Source organism: Microcaecilia unicolor, chromosome 5, assembly GCF_901765095.1.
Source record: "Microcaecilia unicolor chromosome 5, aMicUni1.1, whole genome shotgun sequence".
In the NCBI taxonomy this organism is placed as follows: Eukaryota; Metazoa; Chordata; class Amphibia; order Gymnophiona; family Siphonopidae; genus Microcaecilia; species Microcaecilia unicolor.
Window position 1 is genome coordinate 49,267,376 of NC_044035.1, and position 24,714 is coordinate 49,292,089.

Genomic DNA, 24,714 nt, shown 5'->3' on the forward strand with positions numbered 1-24,714 from the left:
GGGACCTGATGGTATTCATCCCAGAGTATTAATAGAACTAAAAAATGAACTTGCGGAGCTACTGTTAGAAATATGCAATCTGTCCCTAAAATCGAGTGTAGTACCGGAAGACTGGAGGGTAGCCAATGTTACTCCGATTTTTAAGAAGGGTTCCAGAGGAGATCCGGGAAATTATAGACCGGTGAGTCTGACGTCGGTGCCGGGCAAGATGGTGGAGGCTATTATTAAGAATAAAATTGCAGAGCATATACAAAAACATGGACTGATGAGACAAAGTCAGCACGGATTTAGTGAAGGGAAGTCTTGCCTCACCAATCTAATGCATTTTTTTGAGGGGGTAAGCAAACATGTGGACAATGGGGAGCCGGTTGATATTGTATATCTGGATTTTCAGAAGGCGTTTGACAAAGTGCCGCACGAAAGACTCCTGAAGAAATTGCAGAGTCATGGAATCGGAGGTAGGGTATTATTATGGATTAAGAACTGGTTGAAAGATAGGAAGCAGAGAGTAGGATTGCGTGGCCAGTATTCTCAGTGGAGGAGGGTAGTTAGTGGGGTCCCGCAGGGGTCTGTGCTGGGTCCGTTGCTTTTTAATGTATTTATAAATGACCTAGAGATGGGAATAACTAGTGAGGTAATTAAATTCGCCGATGACACAAAATTATTCAGGGTCGTCAAGTCGCAGGAGGAATGTGAACGATTACAGGAGGACCTTGCGAGACTGGGAGATTGGGCGTGCAAGTGGCAGATGAAGTTCAATGTTGACAAGTGCAAAGTGATGCATGTGGGTAAGAGGAACCCGAATTATAGCTACGTCTTGCAAGGTTCCGCGTTAGGAGTTACGGATCAAGAAAGGGATCTGGGTGTCGTCGTCGATGATACGCTGAAACCTTCTGCTCAGTGTGCTGCTGCGGCTAGGAAAGCGAATAGAATGTTGGGTATTATTAGGAAGGGTATGGAGTCCAGGTGTGCGGATGTTATAATGCCGTTGTATCGCTCCATGGTGCGACCGCACCTGGAGTATTGTGTTCAGTACTGGTCTCCGTATCTCAAAAAAGATATAGTAGAATTGGAAAAGGTACAGCGAAGGGCGACGAAAATGATAGTGGGGATGGGACGACTTTCCTATGAAGAGAGGCTGAGAAGGCTAGGGCTTTTTAGCTTGGAGAAGAGACGGCTGAGGGGAGATATGATAGAAGTGTATAAAATAATGAGTGGAATGGATCGGGTGGATGTGAAGCGACTGTTCACGCTATCCAAAAATACTAGGACTAGAGGGCATGAGTTGAAGCTACAGTGTGGTAAATTTAAAACGAATCGGAGAAAATTTTTCTTCACCCAACGTGTAATTAGACTCTGGAATTCGTTGCCGGAGAACGTGGTACGGGCGGTTAGCTTGACGGAGTTTAAAAAGGGGTTAGATAGATTCCTAAAGGACAAGTCCATAGACCGCTATTAAATGGACTTGGAAAAATTCCGCATTTTTAGGTATAACTTGTCTGGAATGTTTTTACGTTTGGGGAGCGTGCCAGGTGCCCTTGACCTGGATTGGCCACTGTCGGTGACAGGATGCTGGGCTAGATGGACCTTTGGTCTTTCCCAGTATGGCACTACTTATGTACTTATGATTTTATAGATAATTTTACAAGATACCTTTTTCTTGGAAAAACTAAGTCACGCTTAAAAATATGTATAATGCAAGTAACATAACGACACAGTAAATGATGGCAGCTAAAGGCCAGGATAGCCCGTCTAGTCAGCCCAGTAAGGTGGCTAGGGTTGAACCTGCCACTCTGTGCAGGCTTCATCCCTCTATGCCTTTGTTTAGTTTTGCTTTGATTTTATGATAGGGATCCTGTGTTTATCCCATGCCTTATTATGTTACTGTTTTAGTCTCCACCACTACCAGAAAAGAATTCCAGGCAGCATACACTACCATTTGTGATAAAGATAAAAATAACACAATAAATGGTGGCAGATAAAGACTTCCATGGCCCATCCAGTCTGCACAACAAGACAAAAGCTGCACCCACCACTCTATGCAGGTTATAGTCATTCATGTTTAAACATTGGTTGGCAATTTGTCATCATGCCAACCACATATAGGTAGTTAAATATGATATCAGTCTTGGGACAATCTTTTAACCAAATGGATTGCTAACATTATTTAACTTGCTAATCTCAACATTAAGATGTTTTCCCCTCTGCTTTAAAATGCACAGCACCCTCATTCGTAGTATATGAAGTGATACAATACAGACTTGATCTTCATCTGTCTTTTTCCATTTGCGGGACACTGACCGCAGAAGTCTATTTGGCACTGTCTTCACATTCCCAACTACTCTTGTCTAATATAATACCTCGACAGCCTTGTTTTGTTTCCATCATCATCCTATTTAGGCAACCTTGTATCCTATACATTTTTGAATTCCCTCACTGTTTTTGACTCCATCACCTCTACTGGAAGATGGTTCCAGGCATCCACTATACTCTCTGTGAAAAACTATATACCAAATATATTATATACCAATTTGAAGAGTATGTGAAATATATTGGTTTCTTTACTCAGTGCAGACTTCGTAACCTATACTCTTTTGATTTTGATTCATTTCACACACTTATTCATGATCTTGTGACTTCTCATATTGAATATTGTAATGCAGCATTTGCAGGCATTGCTTCTCGCCAATTAAATTGACTTCAGACCCTTCAAAACACAACTATTCGCCTACTCTGCCATGTTCACTGTTTTGATCGCTTCACTCCGCTTTTTATTCATCTTCATTGGCTACCCATTCGTTTTTATATTCCATTTAAAACTTTATGCCTTACCTATCAGTCATATTACTCAGGACAACCTTCCTATCTGATTTCTATTATTCCATATACACCATCCCATATTCTTAGGTTTCTAGACTCAAATCAATTAGTTCTTCCAAATCTGAAGCAGGCTCATAAGTCCACTTGCTCCTCTGCTTTTTACTTTCTTTCCCCAAACCTCTGGAACGATCTTCCACCCAATCTCTTTCCTGAACACTCTTTCCCCAAATTTAAGGCTTTACTCAAAGCACAATTTTTAGACTACCCTTCAGTGATAAGATTTTTAAAATGTATTTGTATTTCCTGTTTTGTATGTTTTAATGAACTATGTACAACACCTTGAGTGGCTGTTGTAACTGGGGAGGCAATCAAAAAAGCTTGTAAATTATTTACTTATTCATTTAGATTAGGCTCACACCTTTTCAGTAGTTGTTCAAGGCGAGTTACTTTCAAGTGCACTAGAATAAATAAAATAAAGTGTAAGTATTTTGTTATATTTTTTTCTTAAGGAGGTTTATCACTATATTGCTAGCTGTAATAGCATATACATTAGAACTTATCATATTATCAATGTTCAGATTTCTAAGAAGATGAAGCTGCCAGAATATTTCAAGGTCTTTTACATATACGTATTGTAAAGATATGTTACGTACCATCAGTGAGAAGGTAGAAAGACAAAAATGGAAAGAAACTTCAAATAATAGCTGGGGGGGGGGGGGGGGGGAAGGAGAAAGGATTTTCAAAATGGAAGAGAACTACAAATAGGCCTAGGGGCAGGGATTCAGCCTGAGGAAGCATGAGAGAAGACAGGAGCAGAACTGGGAATCTGATAAAAAGCAGCAGGGGTAGGAAGAGCTGCTTTCAATCCAGAAAGGATCTACCTGAAGGTGAGTTTGAGGAGCTAGCAACCCACAAATAAAACAATAAGATAACATAATGCTAAAGAAACTTTCGAAATTTTGAAAGCCTGTGAGACAAATAGGTCAGTTAAAAAGAACTGTTTTGAGCTTTTACAAGCTTCGCCATTAATTGTTTGAGAAAGCCTGTGAAACAGAGAACCAGGACTGTTCACGGAACTGTTTGTGACTTTAAGAGGGACATTTTATAACAGGACATCTAGGATTAATAAGAAAGAAGGTGCCTATTTTATAAAAACCCAAGGCAGCTGTGTCTTTTTTAAAAATACTAGCACAAATTATGAAGAAATAACTTATAGATTGTGGGTACTGATATTTATGCCTGCTCAGGTACAGGCCTAAATGTTAGCATGTAAAGTACATGTGTATTTTATGTAATTTGCATATAAATTGCAATTCTACCCACGCTTCTCCCAAACTTCTCCGCTGAGCATGCCTACTGTATAAGTATGGGTGTAGAAATGCAAAGGAACTGTATGTAATAGAAGAGAGGCTGATGTGCATAATTACCAGGAGAGAGACCTAGGAGTGTCTGAGAATCTCAAGGCGATGAAACAATTTGACATGGCAATGGCAAAGCCAGAAGGATACTAGGATGCATAGAGAAGAGCATAAGTCACAGAAAGGAGGAGGTAATAATGGCCCTGTAGTACTTGTATTTGGTTTTGGTGGCTATCCAGCTTATTTTCGAAAGAGAAAGACCCAAATTGGGAGATGGGCGTCCGTTTTCTGTGGGCGCCCAAATCGGTATAATCGAAACCCGATTTTTGGTGTCCTCAACTGCAGTCCGTCAGAGAGACGAACAAAGATCACGGGGGCGTGTTGGAGGCGTGGCGAAGGCGGAACTGGGGCGTGGTTATCGGCCGAGGAGAGATGGGCGTCTTTCGCTGATAATCGAAACAAGAAGGGCGTTTTTGACAAGAATTTGGTCCGCTTTATTTGGACCCTTTTTTTTCAGGTCCAAGTCCCAAAAATGTGCCCCAACTGACCAGATGACCACCGGAGGGAATCGGGGATCACCTCCCGACTCCCCCAGTGGTCACTAACCCCCTCCCACCAAAAAAAACACTTTACAAACTTTTTTTCCCAGCCTGTATGCCAGCCTCAAATGCTGTACACACCTTCATGACAGCAGAATGTGTTCTATCCTCTGACAGCCTTTCCCTGGTTCTGATGTGGGTCTCGGGTGAGTGTGACACCTTTTCTGTTAAGGGCACTGCAGAGTCACATCAGCAATGCACTGTGGTGGGTGTAGGGTATTGGGCTCTGTGATTCCACTAGCTTGTGTTAAATGCTCACAATGTTGGTAGTTGGTAGGCTCTATTCCCATGGTGCTTTTCCCACTGCTTACTGGGTCAGAGTGTGCCCTGTTTTGTTTCCAGTGGTCCATGAGGTAGTGGCCATTTGTGTAACACTTTTAGATCCCTTTAATGTGTTAGCCACGTTACAGCACTTAGTTCTTACCTTGAATGTTGCTGAAAGAGGGAATTGTACACCATTCTGCCAGCTCGGACCTACTGCTAATCTCAGTACCAGCGAGACTCGTTGCCAGTGGGGCACAACCTCTGATCTGCAGTTAACTGTGAGTAAAGGTGCTTATTCAAATAAAGGATGTTTTCAGTGAGATTAGTCTTCAGGTGTCAACTGCTGTGCCAAGGTTATACACCAGCAACAAGTCCTGTCCCTGGAGCACTTTTAGTGAGTACTGCAGTGCACTTCAGGCAGGCAGACCCAGGCCCATCCCCCCCCCCACCTATAACACTTGTGGTGGTAAATGGGAAGCCTCTAAAACCCACTGTACCCACATGTAGTTGCCCCCTTCACCCCTAAGAGCTATGGTAGTGTTGTACGTTTGTCCCTCCCACGACCAAATGGCTTGGATTGGGACATTTCTGAGCTGGGCGTTTTTAGTTTCCATTATCGCAGAAAAAAAAACGCCCATCTCAGAAGGGACCAAAATCCATGGCATTTGGTCCATCCAAACCATATTTTCGAAACGAAAGATGAACGCCCATCTTTTTCGATAATACGGTCTGTCCCGCCTCTTCACATACCCGTTTTTGGACATAGACGCCCATGGAGATGGGCATTTGCGTTCGATTATGCCCCTCCACATCTGGTTGAGGATGTAAAAAGACTTGAAACAGTTCAGAGAAAAGCAAAAAAAAAAAAAAAAAAGGCATTCAGTTAGCTTAGCAGGGTTTAAAAAAAGGTTTGGATAATTTTGTAAAAGAAAAGTCCATAAACCATTATTAAGATGGACTTGGGAAAATCCACTGCATAATCTAGGATAAGCAGCATAAAATTTGTTTTGCTGTTCTGGGATCTTGCCAGGTACTTGTGACCTGGATTGGCCACTGCTGGAAACAGGATGCTGGGCTTGATGGACCTTCGGTTTGTCTCAGTATGGCAATGCTATGTTCTTATGGTGGTGGCTGTAGCCAGAAGAATGCTAGGCTGCATAGAGAGAGGCATAAACTGCAGAAAAAAGGAGGTGTTGATGCCCCTGTTAAGTCATGGTGAGGTCCCACTTGGTGTATTGTGTTCAGTTTTGGAGGCCATATCTCTCCAAGGGCATAAGACTTGAGGTGGTCCAGAGGAAGGTGTCAAAAATGCTACAGGGTTTGCACCATAAGATGTATGAGAACAGACTATAAGATCTGAATATGTATGAAATAGAGGAGATACGACAGACATTTATGTACTTGAAAGGTATTAATATGAACTGAGGTTGCAGGAGTAATGTCAGGAAATACTACATACCAAATATAGTATTTCACATACCAGTTTGAATATGAAATATACTATTTCACATATTCTTCATATACTACTAGCGATTATTTAAAAAACGATAGACAAAAAGAGAAAGGCTTGGTACTCAAAACAAATAGGAACAGATGTTTCTGATACAAAATCACTTTTTCACTTAGTCACTAAACTGACAGATACATTGGCTCGATCCCAACAACATAATGTTAAATTCCCATCAACCCTGGAACTAGCAAGTTTCTTCCAAAACAAGATTGTTAAAATTAGATCTACTTTTACAACTTCAACGGAAGTATGCTCCATAGCGGACACCAATTCGACAGTCATAGTGGGAGTCAGGATCTGGTGGGATTTGAACCCTCCAAACTGGAAGAACTTCATCACACAATATCAAAAAAACTCTAAATCCTATTGTACACTAGACCCCTGCCTGCCACACTTAATGAGATCTCCCGCTTCTAAATTTTCGTGCAATTTATTCCTATGGATTCAATATCTACTCTCATTTGGCTAATTCGTGTCTTCAATGGGTGAAATCATCATTAATCCCTTAATCAAGGACCCAAGGAATCCAATGAACTAGTAGCCAACTACAGACCAGTGGCCTCAATTCCACTGTTCACAAAACTTACAGAAGGCCTAATATGTCATCAACTAAACAATTATCTATCCCCAACATGACATCCTGCACACCTCACAATCAGGCTTTATAACCTTCCACAATAAGGAAACAGTTCTTGTATCCACTGTAGATAAAGCCAGAGCCATCCTGACCAATAAAGACAGGGCATTGCTACTACAATTCGATCTATCAACCACCTTTGACGAGATGGACCATAATATCTTATTAATGGAGCTAAATTAATATTGGAATTGGAGATAAGGTTCTGTCCTGGTTTAAAGACTTCCTGACAACTAGATCATACAGAGTAAAACAAATCAAAATCCTTTCAGAAAGCTGGTGCAATCCTTGCGGAGTCCCTCAAGGATCACCACTATCCCCCACATTATTTAACATTTTCTTATGCATATTAAGCCACATTCTCTCTTCAAAGGGCTTCTCGATTACAGCTATGCAGTAACCATCCCCTTACTCTCCACCATATCCCAGACAATGGAAGTGATTGGAGACTGTGTTCAGGTCATTAGTAAATGGATGGGCAGTTATAAACTGAAGCTAAACCCAGAAAAAAAAAAAGAATGTCTACTATTGGACTACAAACCAGGCCCACAGGAAATGCAGATTTCCATAAACAACTTATTCTTCCCACTACAACAAAGCTATTAGGAGTGTATTTAGACCAATCGCTGTCATCCAACCTACACATCTCGAATATGGTGAAAAGCTCATTCTCAATGTTAAAACTAATAAGGAAGTACTTTGAGACAGTACAATTCAGATTACTGGTTCAATCTTTGATTTTATTGAAACTGGACTACTACAATCTTATACTATTAGGAGCTCAAAAAAACAAACAAACCCAAAAAATGCAGACTACAATCTGTTCAAAACACAGCAATCAGTTTAATTTACTCATTGAATAAACACGACCACAATTCCCATCTTTACATTGAGTGACACTGGTTACTGGTAGAGGCAAGGATTCAATTCAAACTAGCCTACACACTATTCAAAATCCTCACAGGAGATTTCCAGGCTACATGCCTTCACGTGTAAAATTTATTGCCAAGAAGAGGTGAGAAGGCCTAATAACTTCTCCCCTTTTGCTCTACCGTCTCCCTAAAGGTATAAAATGAATCATTATTTACGGGCAACTATTAGCATACCAAGCACCCAAAGTCTGGAAGGACTTGAACTTAAGCCTAGATTATTTAAATGACTATAGGTAACTACAAAAAACACATAGACATTTATCTTAAAAAAAAATTATATGTTAATTCCTCTACAAAGGATATTTGATCTTGTAATATTTGCTGTAAGTCCCGAGGTATTGTCTCGGTCCTATCTTTGTATTCAAGACCCAAAATTGTAAACCGCTTAGAACTTAAGATACAAGCAGTATAAAAATTCCAAATAAAGTAAAGAAACAATAGCTTAGAGTCAAGTAAGACTCCAAGATACCGGAAAACTAACTGCTGGAATAGGAATATCAAAAGGAACTGGCTTATGTGAGGGGTTGAGACAAAGGACCAGTGACCCAGCAAACAACAGTTTTATCAGGACTGAGCATAAGCTGGTGATCTTTTAGACAGGTGGCTAGAGGGGTCAACATTTCTGAAGAGGGGTACGATCTATACAGAGTGGGGAACACTAAAAGACCAGAAGAATATCTGGTCAGATGCATCACGAGATGGAGTATTCCATTGTACGTCCTGACTAGATCTAAGCATTCAGCTTGATATACCACCTTTCTGTGGTTACAATCAAAGCAGTTTACATATTATATATGGGTACTTATTTTGTACCTGGGGCAATGGAGGGTTAAGTGTCTGACCCAGAGTCACAAGGAGCTACAGTGGGAATTGAACCCAGTTCACCAGGATCAAAGTCCACTACACAAACCACTAGGCTACTCCTCCACTCCACCTTCTTATGCAGGTATTTTGGTCCCCCATCCCTTACTGCAATAAACACCTGGATCAACACTTTAAATGGAACCATATAGGTTCAGAAGCCAATGCACCTTTCATTACAGAGGCACTGCTGGATTTCTTCTGTAAGCACTTACCACCATTCTAGTGGCTACATTCTAGACTTCCTGGAATCTCTGTGCTAGTCTTCTAGGGATGCTGAGATCATCAGTATAATCCAGGTGAGAAAGAATTATTGCTTTTACTATCACTTGAAAGGCCTTCCTGTGCAAGTAAGGGTGTATTTTATGCATCTGTTTCAGTTTATACAATGCTGTCTTTACTACTTCAGACACTTTAATTTCCATCATAAAATCTATATTCAGTAATACCCCCAAGTTCTTTATGTTGGTCTTAGAAACAATGGTAATATCTTCCAACCTTATTGGGGTCCCTTTGGAGAAAATTTTCCTCATTTGAAAAGGATCCATTTTACTTGGGTTCAGCAACAATTTATTTTCCCAACAATCATTCTGATATTTGTGCTACACAAGTATTCAGATCTCTCCCTACTGTATATAATATTTTAATATTGTGTGTGTGTTATATATTAATCCTAGGGCGGAAAATAAGGTACTCTGGAGATCAAAGATTGGTGTACATAAACAGTCTCTGATCACAACAAAAAGATTATTTCTCAAAATTAATTCAACCACATCAATTGGATTCTTCCAGGCTTCTCAACCTGGTGCATTCACTTACATGTGTTACAGACAGTATGGAGAATTATGATGTCCCTTCTGCATCTACATTGGCAATTTATTTTAAGGATAAGGTAGATAAAATTAGAGATTCATTGAGTGTAAGAGGGAATTTATGATTATCTTTTTATTGATCCCTCTGAAATTCTAGCAGATAGAGTTTGGTATGTTTTTAAGTTTATTATATTAAATGAAACTTTAAGACTCTTGAAGAAATATGCTAGTTCTAATTGTTCACTGGATATATGTCCTGTTTATTTGTTAAGATCACCAAGTTTACTGTTTGTGAATTTACTAGCGTACTGACCTAATTTACAATTTCAGATTGGTTATTTTCCAGTATCAAAGTCTGACACAGCGCTTACTCCTATTTTGAAAAATCCAAAGGGAAATGTGCAGGTATTATCTAATTACAGACTGGTGGCATCAATTCCTCTATTGGCTAATCTGAAGGGGAGGGGTGGATCACGGAACAATTGGTTAATTATCTACAGACATTTGAAATATTGCACCAGTTGCAGTCTCATTACTCACTACAGCCCAGATGATAAGTTTAGGACAGACTTCCCTCATAGTGCAGTTTGATTTGCCTTTGATTTAAAGGGTTCCTCACTACACGCTCATATCAAGTGATTTCAAACTCGATTACATCAGCGACATGGAAACCTGAATGCGGTGTTCCACAGGGATCCCCCCTCTCACCGACCATATTCAACCTAATGATGACACCCTTGGCCAAATTACTATCAAATCAGAACCTAAACCCTTATATATACGCTGACAATGTAACGATCTTCATCCCATTCCATCAAGATTTAAGGGAAATCTCCAATGAAGTCAAGCAAAGCCTACATATTATGAATTCCTGGGCAGATGCATTTCAGCTGAAACTCAATGCTGAGAAAACCCAGTGCCTGGTACTTACCTCACAATACAATAAGAATAAATTTACCACCATCAACACACCTAAACTAAATCTACCAGTTTCGGACACCCTGAAAATCCTCGAAGTCACCATTGATTGACATCTTACACTTGAGAACCATGCAAATAACATAACCAAAAAGATGTTTCATTCAATGTGGAAACTAAAAAGAGTTAGACCATTTTTTCCAAGGATTGTCTTCCACAATCTGGTACAATCACTGGTACTCAGTCATCTGGACTATTGTAACTCACTCTACGCTGGCTGTAAAGAGCAAATACTCAAAAAACTCCAGACAGCTCAGAATATGGCAGCCAGACTAATATTCGGCACACCAAAATATGAAAGCGCAAAACCCCTACGAGAAAAACTACACTGGCTCCCACTAAAAGAACACATCACGCTCAAACTTTGCACTTTAGTCCATAAAATCATCCATGATAACGCCCCAGCCTACATGTCAGATCTAATAGAACTACCACCCAGGAACGCAAAACAATCTTCCCGCACATCCCTCATTCTTCATCCTCCCAAGTGTAAGGGTTTGAAATACAAATCAATGCATGCATCTACCTTTTCCTATACGAGCACGCAGCTCTGGAATGCGTTGCCACGTAACTTGAAAACGGTCTATGAACTGACCAATTTCCGCAAACTATTAAAAACCTCTCTCTTCGACAAGATATATCACAAAGATCAACATGTGTAACTGTATAACCTTTTGAACTTCTAGTACTGTCTTATAATGTCTTTTGCTTTAACACCATCATGTAACACAAACCCTCTGTAAACCTAATGTATATTCACTTCTATTTCCAGTACCCATGATGTATTGTAAGCCACATTGAGCCTGCAAAGAGGTGGGATAATGTGGGATACAATTGCAATAAATAAATAAATACATTTGGTAGATCATACTCTTTTTGTTATGTTTATTGGACTTTTTTGGTATCTCAGGTCATGTTTTGCATTGGGTCAGAGGTTTTCTAGGTAGATCATATAGGGTGCAAATGCGTGGGGAAATGTCAGAGCCCTGGAAAGCTACTTGTGGGATACTTTAGGGCTCCCCATTGTCCCTTACGCTGTTTAATATCTTGATGCAACCATTAGCAAAAATCTAGAGAACTCGAAGATCCAATTCTTTATATATGCAGATGATATTACTATGGTATTTTGCCATTTACTACTTGCAATGCAGGACATGAATCTGCTCTTTGTGGTTTTTTAGATTTAGTCGATTCATGTGTTTCTGCATATAAATTGAAATTTAAAGAGAGAAAGTTTTTATGGATAGGTCCATCGTTACCTTTGAGTGATATGCAGGCTTATTTTCGAAAGAGAAGGATGCCCAATCTTTCAACACAAATCGCAAGAAGGGCGTCCTTCTCACAGGGTCGCCCAAATCGGTATAATGGAAAGCCGATTTTGGGCGTCCTCAGCTGCTTTCCGTCTCGGGGACGACCAAAGTTCCCGGAGGCATGTCGGAGGCGTAGCAAAGGCGGGACTTGGGCGTCCTCGACCCATAATGGAAAAAAAAAAGGACATCCCTGACGAACACTTGGACGACTTTACCTGGTCCTTTTTTTCTTACAACCAAGCCACAAAAAGGTGCCTGAACTGACCAGATGACCACCGGAGGGAATCGGGGATTACCTCCCCTTACTCCCCCACTGGTATCCTGGCATGTCAGGGGGACCAGTGCACTACGAATGCTGGCTCCTCCACAACCAAAGGGCTTGCAGAGTTTGTAGGACAAGAAAGGGGATCTATGGCCTTGCTGTCACACCAGACGGCAAACCTCCTCCATTTAAAAGAATAACACCTCTTAGTGGAATCTTTCCTGAAAGCCAGCAAGACTCGGGAGATACCCTCTGAAAGACCCAAGGAAGCGAATTCTAGGTGGGTCTTGGGCATGCCTAACACATGGGTGCTCTCGACCCATAATCAAGAAAATAAGGGTGTCCCTGATGAGAACTTGGGATGACTTTACTTGGTCCTTTTTTTCTTACAATCAAGCCACGAAAAGGTGCCCGAACTGACCAGATGACCACTGGAGGGAATCGGGGATGACCTCCCCTTACTCCCCCAGTGGTCACTAACCCCTCCCTACCCTCCCAAAAATGTTTTTAAAATATTTTTTGCCAGCCTCTATGCCAGCCTCAAATGTCATACTCAGGCCCATCGCAGCAGTATGCAGGTCCCTGGAGCAGTTTTAGTGGATGCAGTACACTTCAGACAGGCGGACCCAGACCCCCCCCCCCCCTCACCTGTTACACTTGTGGTGGTAAATGTGATCCCTCCAAAACCCACAAGAAACCCAAGGGTTTGGATTTGGTCGTTTCTGAGATGGGCGTCCTCAGTTTCCACTATCGCCGAAAATCAGAAACGACCAAGTCTAAGGACGACCATCTCTAAGGACGACCTAAATTTCCAGATTTGGGCGTCCTTGACCGTATTATCGAAACAAAAGATGGACGTCCATCTTGTTTCGATAATACAGGTTTCCCCACCCCTTCGCGAGGACGTCCTCAGAAATACTTGGGCATCCCTTTCGATTATGCCCCTCACAGATTCCTATACAGCTGGCCCTGGAAAGCTTCCTCAAAGCTGAGGACCATCCAGCAAATTTGGATAGGCTGCTAAAGATTGGCAATATAGCTCAGGGGGTGAGGAACGTTTAGCTTAAGCAGCCATCCACAGCGGTGACGTCACCTCCTCCCAGAATATGAACATTTACGTGCAAAACTAATAAGGCCGTAAAAATGTCTAAAATATTACTAAGCACAAAAGCTTTTACTTTTTGGCCATTCCCCCAAATGTCTGCTGCTGGCATTTTGTATGGGCCTTGCTCTCTCTCTCATCCCCTTTGTATATCAGAATGAAACAAGGAGGGGCGAGAGAGTACTTGGGAATTTGGCGGGGGGGGGGGGGGGGGTTGGTGCTTATCCAATGAACACCTTCTTTAACATTTTTGCATCAGCATTGTGTTGGTTAAAACCTATTTATGCTCTTATGTTCTGTGAAAATCATAGTGGTAATACTAAGCAATGTTCAAAGTCCATACTGTTTGGGCTAAAGAGTGTATGTCAGGATAGAAAAATTTATTTATTTATTTATTGCATTTGTATCCCACATTTTCCCACCTTTTTGCGGGCTCAGTGTGGCTTACAATACATTATGAATAGTGGAAATACAATTTATTACAATTCAGGTTATGGACTACATTGTGAAGAGTTGACGAGATGAAATCAAAATCATTAAGGAATCAGTCAATTGAGAAGAACAATGAGACAGTGGAAGGAGAGAACAGGAAATTAGAGGCGCTATATGAAGTATGTGGTGTACATTTTTCTGTGAGTAGAGGTATGAGTGTGGTGAGATTAAGGGTTGAGAGTTCATAAATGGATGTATTAATGTATTACTGAACAGTGAGTGTGAGCTTTATGTGTTTTGGTTCTTTCTGTAAATTTTCTCAAAAAGATGCGTCTTCAATGACTTGCGGAAGTTGGTTTGTTCATAGATCGTTTTCAGGTTCCGCGGCAGTTTGTTCCAGTACTGCGTGCTCATGTAAGAAAAGGTCGTTGCGTGTAACGTCTTGTATTTCAGGCCCTTGCAGTTAGGGAAGTGGAGGTTGAGGAACGTTCAGGATGATCTTTTAGCGTTTCTGGGTGGTAAGTCTATTAATTCAGATATGTAGGCTGGGGCTTCGCCGTGAATGATTTTGTGGACTAATGTGCATACTTTGAAAGTAATGCGTTCTTTGAGTGGGAGCCAGTGTAGCTTCTTTCGCAAGGGTTTTGCACTTTCATATTTTGGTAGTCCGAAGATAAGTCTGGCTGCTGTATTCTGGGCTGTTTGAAGTTTCCTCAGGATTTGCTCTTTGCAGCCTGCGTATAGTGAGTTGCAGTAATCCAGATGGCTGAGTACTAGGGATTGTACTAGGCTGCGGAAGACGGATCTTGGGAAGAATTGTCTTACTCTTTTCAGTTTCCACATGCAGTAGAACATCTTTTTGGTTGTGTTGTTTGCATGGGTTTCGAGTGTTAGGTGGCGGTCTATGGTAACTCCAAGGATTTTTAGCGTTTCTGAGATTGGAAGGTTTAGGTTAGGTGTATTTAAAGCGGTGAATTCATTCGTGTTGTATTGGGAGGTAAGTATCAGGCATTGAGTTTTTTCTGCGTTTAGTTTCAAATGGAATGTATCTGCCCAGATGTTCATGATACGTAGACTTTGGTTGATTTCATTGAAGATTTCTTTGATGTCTTGTTTGAAAGGGATGTATATTGTTACATCGTCAGCGTAGATATATGGGTTGAGGTTATGGTTTGATAGGAGTTTTGCCAAGGGGGTCATCATTAGGTTGAAGATGGTTGGTGAGAGAGGCGATCCTTGTGGTACTCCACATTCAGGTGTCCATGCAGCAGACGTGGCTGAGTTTGATGTGACTTGGTATGAACGTTGGGTTAAGAACCCCTTGAACCAGTTTAGGACATTTCCTCCCATGCCAAAATATTCAAGTATGTGTAATAGGATTCCGTGGTCTACCATGTCGAAGGCACTAGACATGTCAAATTGTAGGAGGAGTATATTGTTACCTGTTGCAATCATTTGTTTGAATTTAGACATGAGGGTGATTAATACTGTTTCTGTGCTGTGATTCGGTCGGAATCCTGATTGGGCATCATGCAGTATTGAGTATTTGTTTAAATAGTTAGTGAGTTGTTTAGTTACCACTTCTTCGGTTATTTTGGTTATTAGTGGTATGGATGCTACTGCTCTGTAGTTGGTTATTTCCCTTGCGCTTTTCTTTGTGTCTTTGGGTATAGGGGTGAGTAGAATTTTTCCTTTTTCTTTTGTGTTTTCAGATAATGTAAAATTTCCATCTGCTGACAAAGAAACCATACATACCTGGTAGAACGTAGGCACAAAGTCAAATTTTATGTGCAACCCAGCTTATTAGAAACACAGACTCTAACTTTAATATATGTTTTCCTAAAATCTTCAGAGAATATTTGAATGACTGACCTTAGAAAAACTCTGGAAGGGCACTGCATCGACCACTAGGCCACTCCAGGGACCTGCTTGCTGCTCTAATAGGACTGGCCATAACATCTGAAGCCGTCAAAGAGGCTGGTATTTACTGTTTTTTTTCACACCTTTGGGAGGTGAGAGGGGGTCATGCCTTAATCCTTTCAGTAGTTATTTAGGGCACCTTTTAGCCTCGGATGTTTTTGCTTTGTTCCATTATTGCAGAAAAACATCAAAGTTTTGAGAATGCTCAGATCCTACCCCAGACACACCCACTTGTGATCTGGACATATTGCAGATGAACTGCATAGAAAAACATCTTTAGAATGGGTTTTGAAAATAGCGATTTGGACATTTTTTATTTAAAAATGTCCATCTGCCTTTTTGAGATGCTTTTTGGACGTTTTTCTGTTTCGAAAATGAGCCCCTAGGAAACATGCCCCTAAATTTGCTTCAGTAAATTCAAAGCTTTGATCATGAATCAAGTTGAGATGGCACCAAAAAAAAAAAAAAAAAAAAAAGATTATCAACATACCAAAAATGCATAACTAGTGATACTAACAACATAATAAATATCAACAGAAGACGACCATCTGGATCTTCCAATACGCCAAGCTATCCCTGCACGCACAGCTAAGGATTCATCCCAGTTGCCAGCCACAGAGCGCATTTACAGAACAGTATTTTTTTTATTTCCTCCTTTGTACTTCACTACCTTGAAGAGCATACAACATCCCTAACTAGTTTCTCCCATGCCTAACCACAACGTTATGTAATAATCTAAACAGACAGCAATATTAGCTTGGTTGTTGGTTAAATATCTAGACTCATAGCTCCTGTGAACAGCCTGCAAGACACAAGAGTAGCCAGTGGGGAATGCAGAGGAATGTGGGGACATGAACAGAGATCTATTGCAGGGCCTCAGTAAGGGCTTAAAAAAAAAAAAAAGAGCAGAAAAGCAGGGCCATGTGCAAAAACTCCAAAAGCACAGTTGCTCAATTGTAGTGCTGCTTCCAACTAGACATATCCAGCTAAGTAAGTACCTACATTTCCACTATGACTGTAGTTATTACAGAACTTGCAGCCTGCCAGACAGACCTGCTTGCCAGTCGAACTTGATTCTGTCTTCAGTCTGCTAAGCAGGTCCCAGCTACCAGTTGATTCTTCCATTGCAGCCTATCAAACAACTCAACTATGTGAATTCCTGTGTTTACTACTACTACTACTACTTAACATTTCTAGAGCGCTACTAGGGTTACGCAGCGCTGTACAGTTTAACAAAGAAGGACAGTCCCTGCTCAAAGGAGCTTACAATCACTACACAATTCATCACTACAAACTGTACAAGATCCTCACTTTCATAAGACATTGATATTTTACTCAGTACCGATTTGTTTGAAAAGGAAGATATGGAAGGAATTCCCTGAAAAATGCATGATCCAGAACATAATTAATTTAAAACATACATTTTTAGCTTCCTCTTTTATCTGAGAATTAAGAGTATAATAGTTATTCCCTGAAAATACTAGCTTAACTATTACTCACTCACCCAGCACAGCACACACCAGGGGTCGACAGGGAAGGTTCTTGTCTGCTGCTTTCTTCCTATGCCTCATAGGCTTCAAACACACAAAGATAAGAAGGAAATCAGTAGATACTCTCAAATCAGTTGGTCAAACTCATGGAAAATACATCACCACTTCAAATTAGTGTAATGTGCCTTTGAAGTCTGAATGTGCCTGAACACAGCAGGAGAAAAAGAAAATGGCCTCCAATTTCTTACCACACTCAGAAAGGATTCTGTCTTTACACAGGGATGTTTCCTTTGTCTCATTTACTATATTCAAGTATGATCATTGAAATGATGGATATTTTTTCCATCAGCTTCCTTTCTATTATTATTTTTACTTCTGGATGCCATCATTTATTTTGAGAAGCCTCATCTCAAAGGAGACAAATTTTCCCCAATGTTGGCATGGATGCACAAATTAAAAACTAATCAGAATCCCCTCTCTCAATGGCTGCCATTTTAGATGTCCCCCCCCCCCCCCCCCCCCACCGCCCTTCCGATCTCCTGCCTGACATAGAACCATTCTCTCACAAAATAACCTTAAATGTTTCTAAGATGGAATGCATTCAATACAGCAATCCAGAGTCTACGCTGAGTTCTTTTGGCAGCAAAAGCTCTTCAAGCAAGTCACAAATGTTAAGGATCAGGGTTCCCCAGATCTGTCCAGGGAATCTCACACCAGCAGGGATCTCAGACTATTCATGAAAAATATGCATGAGATAAATTTGTATATACTGTCTTCAATTTATGCAGATTTTATTTTTTGCAGAAAGCAACTATGGATAACAAGAAAACTCATCTGGCTTTGGAGTTCTTTGGATAGGTTGGGAAAGCCCTGCTCTAGATGGTACACCTACCATTCTGTGCAAGTTGACTCGGAAATTCATATTGTCATCATGTAAAAATGCATTTGCATACTGATCCTGTTAAAGAAAAAATCAGAATGGTTAAGAAACATGACAGATTATTTCATGTAACTGGATTTTCCCTCAATTTCTTGATGATCATTTTTTTTTAATTAGTGATAGGCTGCTGTTTGAAATACCACCATGATGTTACAGGAAAAAGAACAGAAAACAGTTATTTCATTAAAAAAATATTTTTACTATACATTTTGCAGGTATTGCATACCTCATCATCTTTATTTGTAAAGAATGTAGCTGGAAGCTCTTTTAATGACAGTACTTCAGTTGCAATGCTTGAGCCAGCTGTCATGTCTCTGCTTCTTATTTTAGCTTCTCTCCTTTAAATTTAAAGATTTACTCTGTTGCCATGGCATTCTGAGGGGCCCATCGCTTGTGTAATGACACACTATCGGTGGCTCTGACAGAAGCAGACCCTGATAAGATACCTTTTGCCAATGACAACTAAGCAGATTAATTAATTTACATAACATACAATGAAAAAAAAAATTCTAAAAGTCCTTCATATAAAATAAATATTGATTTGCCCAGGTAAATTAGCTATCTGAAAATTGCTCCCCCCCCCCTTTAAGCAGTTAAAAGTAGGACAGCCATTTCACAGCACATGTTTTTAGCTACATTTAGAGGAAGTGCTTCCTGTGGCATGTTTTGGACAGGATTAAAAAAATAAGACACAGACTGTTTTTAAATCTGCATGCATTTGTTTTCATTAAAATTTTCCCTGCCCAAAAAGCAGGTGGACAAGCTTGTGGGTATTTTATAAATGAGCAGTTTTCAACGACAAAATGTGCGTTTCCCTTTGAAAATTAGGTACAACATCTCTAATGACATTGTGCCCTGCTGGGAAATTTGAAATTGCCCTCATAAAGCAGATGAACACTATTAGCACAATATTCAAGCGGTTTTATGCTGATAAAATGCTGGCTAACCTGCATAAAAGTGCCGTTTCTGCAATTTGGGTCAGTGTCTGCCCCATCATAAACTGTACATGGAATGTGGCGGGAATAACATCCCCATTAAACGCAGTAAAATAGCGCAGTTCAACAGAATGGGGTAGACTTAGCATACCTGCAAAAGACACTTATCTGATGTAGAACACTTAAAATTGCAGAAGACATGGGTGGGTGAAGTGTTCTACTTTTCATCAGGGCATCATAGGGGACGACTGGTGGTGATGATTGGGAAGGCGCATCATGTGGAGTTAGTCACCAAGGATACAGAAAGGAGATACTTATTACTGAAGATGCAATTACAGGGAAAGGTTTATATTTGGTAACCTTATATGGTCCAAATACCTATGACCCATCCTTTTACCAACATCTTATAGAGCTTTGTACTCCTTATTCTGAATACCCGTTATTAATTGCTGGGTATTTCAATTTGGTGATGGACCCTCAATTGGACAGGTCATCTCCCCATCCGAGGGGCATCCCGGGGTCCTATACTGTTTAACCTTTTGTAAGGTTAAACAGTATATGGTCCTGAGCTTAGTAGATCCCTGGTGTCTTTTACACCCGGAGGAGCAGGATTTCACCCTGTTTCACAAGCACATGGCTCTTGCTCTAGAATAGACTATATCTTGCTCAGTGATTTTTATTTTCCTAGTGTTCACTCAGCTATAATAGGACCGGAGGAGATCTCAGATTATTCACTTATCTGGTAGACCTACTTCCCAAGCATACTACCAGCAGTCTAGGTGTTGGAGATTTCCCTCTTACTTATTTCAGAAACAGGATGTCCAGAAACTTATTCTGAATAAATGGGAGGAGTTTGTACATAATAACCAGCTGCATGCCAATGATCCCATTTTATTTTGGGCAACTATAAAGGCCATCCTTTGGGGGCAACATAATCTCATATGTAAGTGTCTGAAAATAGGTGAATTTCCTAGGGAATTGTGCAACTGGAGAGGTCATTGTGAAAAGCAAGACAAGTATATGTACTCTCCCCAACTCAAACCTCAAACAACACCAGGCTGTCTACATGTACAGCCTTGAATGCATTGCTTCATGATTACACAGTTAAAATGCTAACTTGTCATAAATATAACCTACACAAATACAGGAACAAAGCGGACAAACTCCTAGCCAGAGTGATCAAAATTTGGAAAGGTCCTAGTCACGTATTAGCGATGAAAGATGCAGCTGGAGAGCTTAAGACTAGTGCTGTTGATATTGCTCAAATTCTTATAACTCGCTTTCAAAATACCTATGCAGCAGGGGAAACTTCTTCACCTGTTCAAATAGCCAATTATCTTCACTCATCGGGCATGCATACACTCCCTTCCTGAAGCAGTGGCAACCCTCAATAAACCCCTGCAGCCCAAGGAGTTGCTGACAGCAATACACTCTGCTAAAAACCATATAGCCTTAGGCCCTGACGGGTTTACCCATGAGTTTAAAAAACGTTGCAATATTAGCTGTGTGCTCCTTTGTTAGCATACCACTCCACTGTGACTAGGCACTACCACCCCACCAAAACCTGGAATACAGCCAGAATTACCTGACTCATAGGCCTATCTCTCTGATCTTAAACCCCTCTCTAGAGTCCTGGCTGACCCAACTCTCTATCACAACCTGAGGGCCTCATTAGAGTCTGGACTGCCTCTTTTTCTAATGGTGGGAACCAGACAGGGTTGCCCTCTGTTCTCTTTACTCTTCATAATTTTTTGGGGGTGGAGGCTGGGAGGCTTATTTTCAAAGCAAATAGACTTACAAAGTTCCATAGTAACCAATGGAACTTTGCAAGTCTAAGTGCTTTGAAAATGAACCCCTGGGAGGCAAGACAGTAAAGGTTCAAGGTTTCCTTTATCTGATATACTGCCAGTTAGACAAACCATCCAGGCAGTTTACAATAAAATATTAAAAATAATATAAAATTAAAGAGAGAAAAACAAAGCCATTAAAAACAGGAAAGAAAAGAGTGAAAGAAAAAGAAGAGATAAAATAAGGTAACATTTTGCTAAAGATCCCACAGGCCACAACACCCATCATAATGCGGCCCATGACAAAAGCTGAGAGGGGCAAAAAGGAAAATTAATACACGAAAAGCCTTCCAGAATAAATATGTTTTCAATTGTGATTTAAAATCTAACAAAGAAGGCTCCACTAGGAGATCCAAAGGAAGCCCATTTCATAATGTAGGCCCCACAACATTAAACATGTGTAGGAGTGGATCACTGAACGCTGGATACTACTGGACCAACAGAACAACCTCAAGCTCTGTGCATACTGATGGACTTTACTTTGTGCATACTACCTCTGCTTTTGCCTTTTTGGCATATTCCACACTTGAATGTATTGGACATTTAAGTTCTCTTGCACTGTGCCTTAACCACAACTTGTCAGTTTCCGCTGCCTGGCTGCCTAGTAGTGTAAGACAGAATGCAGGTACATTAGCTATACAGCTTGTAACAGTAGTAGCAAGGCTTGCACACAAAGATCAGCTTGTACGTAGGCGTCACATGAATAGATGGCCTTGGAGGGTGTAGACACCCCCACCCTGCATCTCTGAGCCTAACGAACCTTATCTCCTGTGCTAGAAAGGAGCATTGTGTGTGTGTAGAAGAAGATGCTAAGTTTCGTTTCCCTTGCCAGTATCATTTCAGTATTATGACGTGTGTATGTACTGTGAACTACAAATGTGTACTGTAAGAACTACAAATGTTTACTGCGCATGTCCACTGTGATGTATAAGGGGCCTAATGCGCAGGCCCAGCAGGGAAGTATAAATGTAAGTGTCAGATGATTTGTGACACACAGTATCCTGAGAGAACTCAGTGCTGTTCATTGCTAGCAATGAAGTTGCATTGCTTTGGAACCAATTTGGCCTTTTGTCTCCTGATTCACGTAGCCTGTTTCACATGGACCTATGAAATACATCTAAAAAAATCTGATGAAAGGAGGGAATAACTAACAAATGCTGATTGGATGAGTGAAGGGCATGGGAAGCAACATAAGCTGATAAAAAGGAGGGCAAACCTGTATGGAGCATAATATGCGCCAGAAGCAAAATGTTATACTGTAACCTATACTGAACAAAATGTCAGAAGTGTCATAAGGGCCCCTGGGCAGATACTTTCTGCTCTCCAGTTGCTTTTTGGCCAACTGTTGAATCTCAGTGGCCTGCTCCTGAGGGATACTGCATAACAAAGACTTCAAGCAGATTCTCGTGCAGTGCTTTTAGGACTGAATGTGGGCAATAAACATCGAGGCTTGATAAGCTTTCTCCCAAACGAGTCTAGTGTCCGAGCCTCTCTACTCAGGGGAGCTGAAGTATGAGTCCTGGAACTCCTAGCTCATTTGAGGACGGATTCGACTATCAAAGAGTGGCGAGGCAGCTGAGCCCTCTCGAATCCAGGAGCCTTTTGGATATGATATTGTGTATCCACCTTCTTAGGTGCAACCTGCACTAAGAGAGGAGATTCCCAGTTCTTCATCAAAGCATCTTAAAGAATAGAGTGTAATGGAACCCTGACTCCTTCCTTAGGAGGCAACTCATAATCCAGGACAGACATCTCTGCTCCGGGTTCCTCCTTCATCTCCAACTTAAATGGGATGGCAGAAGCTATCTCCTTCACAAAACCTGTGAAAGAGAGACCGTCAAGTGGAGATTTATATCTCTCTCGAAGCAGGGAAGCATCAGGAGGGACTCCATAAGACTCCTCCTCCAAAAAGAAATGAGGGTCCTCTTCTGAATCCTATAAGTGGTTACAATCAGACTCCTCACACTTAAGATTGAACAGAGAGAGTATGTGCCGACAAGGACAACTTCAAACCCGTACGCATCCTCAGTGTCAGGTCTGATGCTGACCGGTCCCAGGGACGGTTATCAGCACCCGATATCAATGGAGGTGGAAACCTCATTGATGCCAGTGCACTCCCAGGGATACCTGATGTCTGGGCAGCCACTGAGGTTGATGCTTCTGGTGCTCATGTCGACAGATTTGCATTCGAGGAGTCAAAAAGTCTCTCATGCTGGACCTGATGCACCCTCTGTGTCCCAAACTGCATTTTCAAACAGAGAGAAGAGGAGTTAAGGTCATGGTTAGGCCCAAGGCACCAAGAGTGTGGGTCAGTCACCGAAATATAAGTGCATAAGTGTTGCCATACTGGGACAGAGCGAAGGTCCATCAAGCCCAGCATCCTGTTTCCAACAGTGGCCAATCCAGGTTACAAGTACCTGGCAAGATCCCAAAATTTTATACTCCTTATCCTAGAAATAAGCAGTGGATTTTCCTCAAGTCCATCTTAATAATGGCTTATGGCAGTGGTTCCCAAACCTGGTCTTGGAGGCACCCCAGCCAGTCAGGTTTTCAGGATACCAACAATGAATATTCATGACAAATATTTGCATACACTGCCTCTACTGCATGCAAATATAACTTATGAATACTCATTGTGGATATACTGAAAACCTGACTAGCTGGGGTGCCTCCAATTTGTTTTAAATTTACTACTTTGTAGCTTCATTGCGTGCCCTTAGTCATAGTATTTTTGGAAAGAGTAAACAGGAGATTCATGTCTACCCGTTCTACTCCATTCATATCTCTCCTCAGCCATCTTTTCTCCAAGCTGAAGAACCCTAGCCGCTTTAGCCTTTTCTCATAGGGAAGTCGTCCCATCCCCTTTTGCATTTTCATCGCCCTTCTCTGTACCTTTTCTAATTCCACTATATCTTTTTTGAGATGCGGTGACCAGAATTGCACACAGTATTCGAGGTGCAGTCGCACCATGGAGAGATTACAAAAGCTATCATACTCATTTTTGTTGTCCATTCCTTTCCCAACAATACCTAACATTCTATTTGCTTTCTTAGCCACCGCCGCACACTGAGCAGAGGGTTTCAGTGTATCATCAACGATGACAGATCCTTTTCCTGGTCGGTGACTCCTAATGTGGAACCTTGCATCATGTAACTATACTTCAGGTTCCTCTTTCCCACATGCATTCCTTTGTACTTGCTCACATTAAACGTCATCTGCCATTTGGATGCTCAGTCTCCCAGTCTTATAAGATGCTTTTGTAATTTTTCACAATCCTCTTTTAACAACTTTGAATAACTTTGTGTCGTCAGCAAATTTAATTACCTCACTCCCATCTCTAGATCATTTATAAATATGTTAAAAAGCAGCAGTCCCAGCACAGACCCCTGGGGAACCCCTCTGTCTACTCTTCTCCATTGAGAATACTGACCATGCAACCCTACTCTCTGTTTTCTATCCTTTAACCAGTTTTTAATCCACAAGAGAACACTACCTCCTATCTCAAGACTCTCCAATGAGGTACTTTGTCAAATGCCTTTTGAAAATCCAGATACACAATATCAACTGACTCACCTTTATCCACATGTTGTTTCACTCCTTCAAAGAAATGTAGTAGATTGGTGAGGCAAGATTTCCCTTCAGTAAATCCATGTTGGCTTTGTCTCATTAATCCATGCTTTTGAGTTTGCACAGTAATACTACTCT

At 41.0% G+C, this 24,714-nt stretch overlaps 1 protein-coding gene across 3 annotated transcripts in view; it reads right to left on the reverse strand.

Annotated features, from left to right (window-relative positions):
- The window catches only part of ARMH3 (armadillo like helical domain containing 3), a 269,393-nt gene that overhangs the window by 133,628 nt on the left and 111,051 nt on the right, over positions 1-24,714 (reverse strand). For all 3 annotated transcript variants that reach the window (XM_030202857.1, XM_030202858.1, XM_030202856.1), the window contains exons 17-18: positions 18,180-18,245; positions 17,302-17,371 (exon numbers count right to left, since the gene is read on the reverse strand). In XM_030202857.1, coding sequence (XP_030058717.1) covers positions 17,302-17,371; positions 18,180-18,245 — 136 coding nt within the window. The remainder of the gene's footprint in view (positions 1-17,301; positions 17,372-18,179; positions 18,246-24,714) is intronic.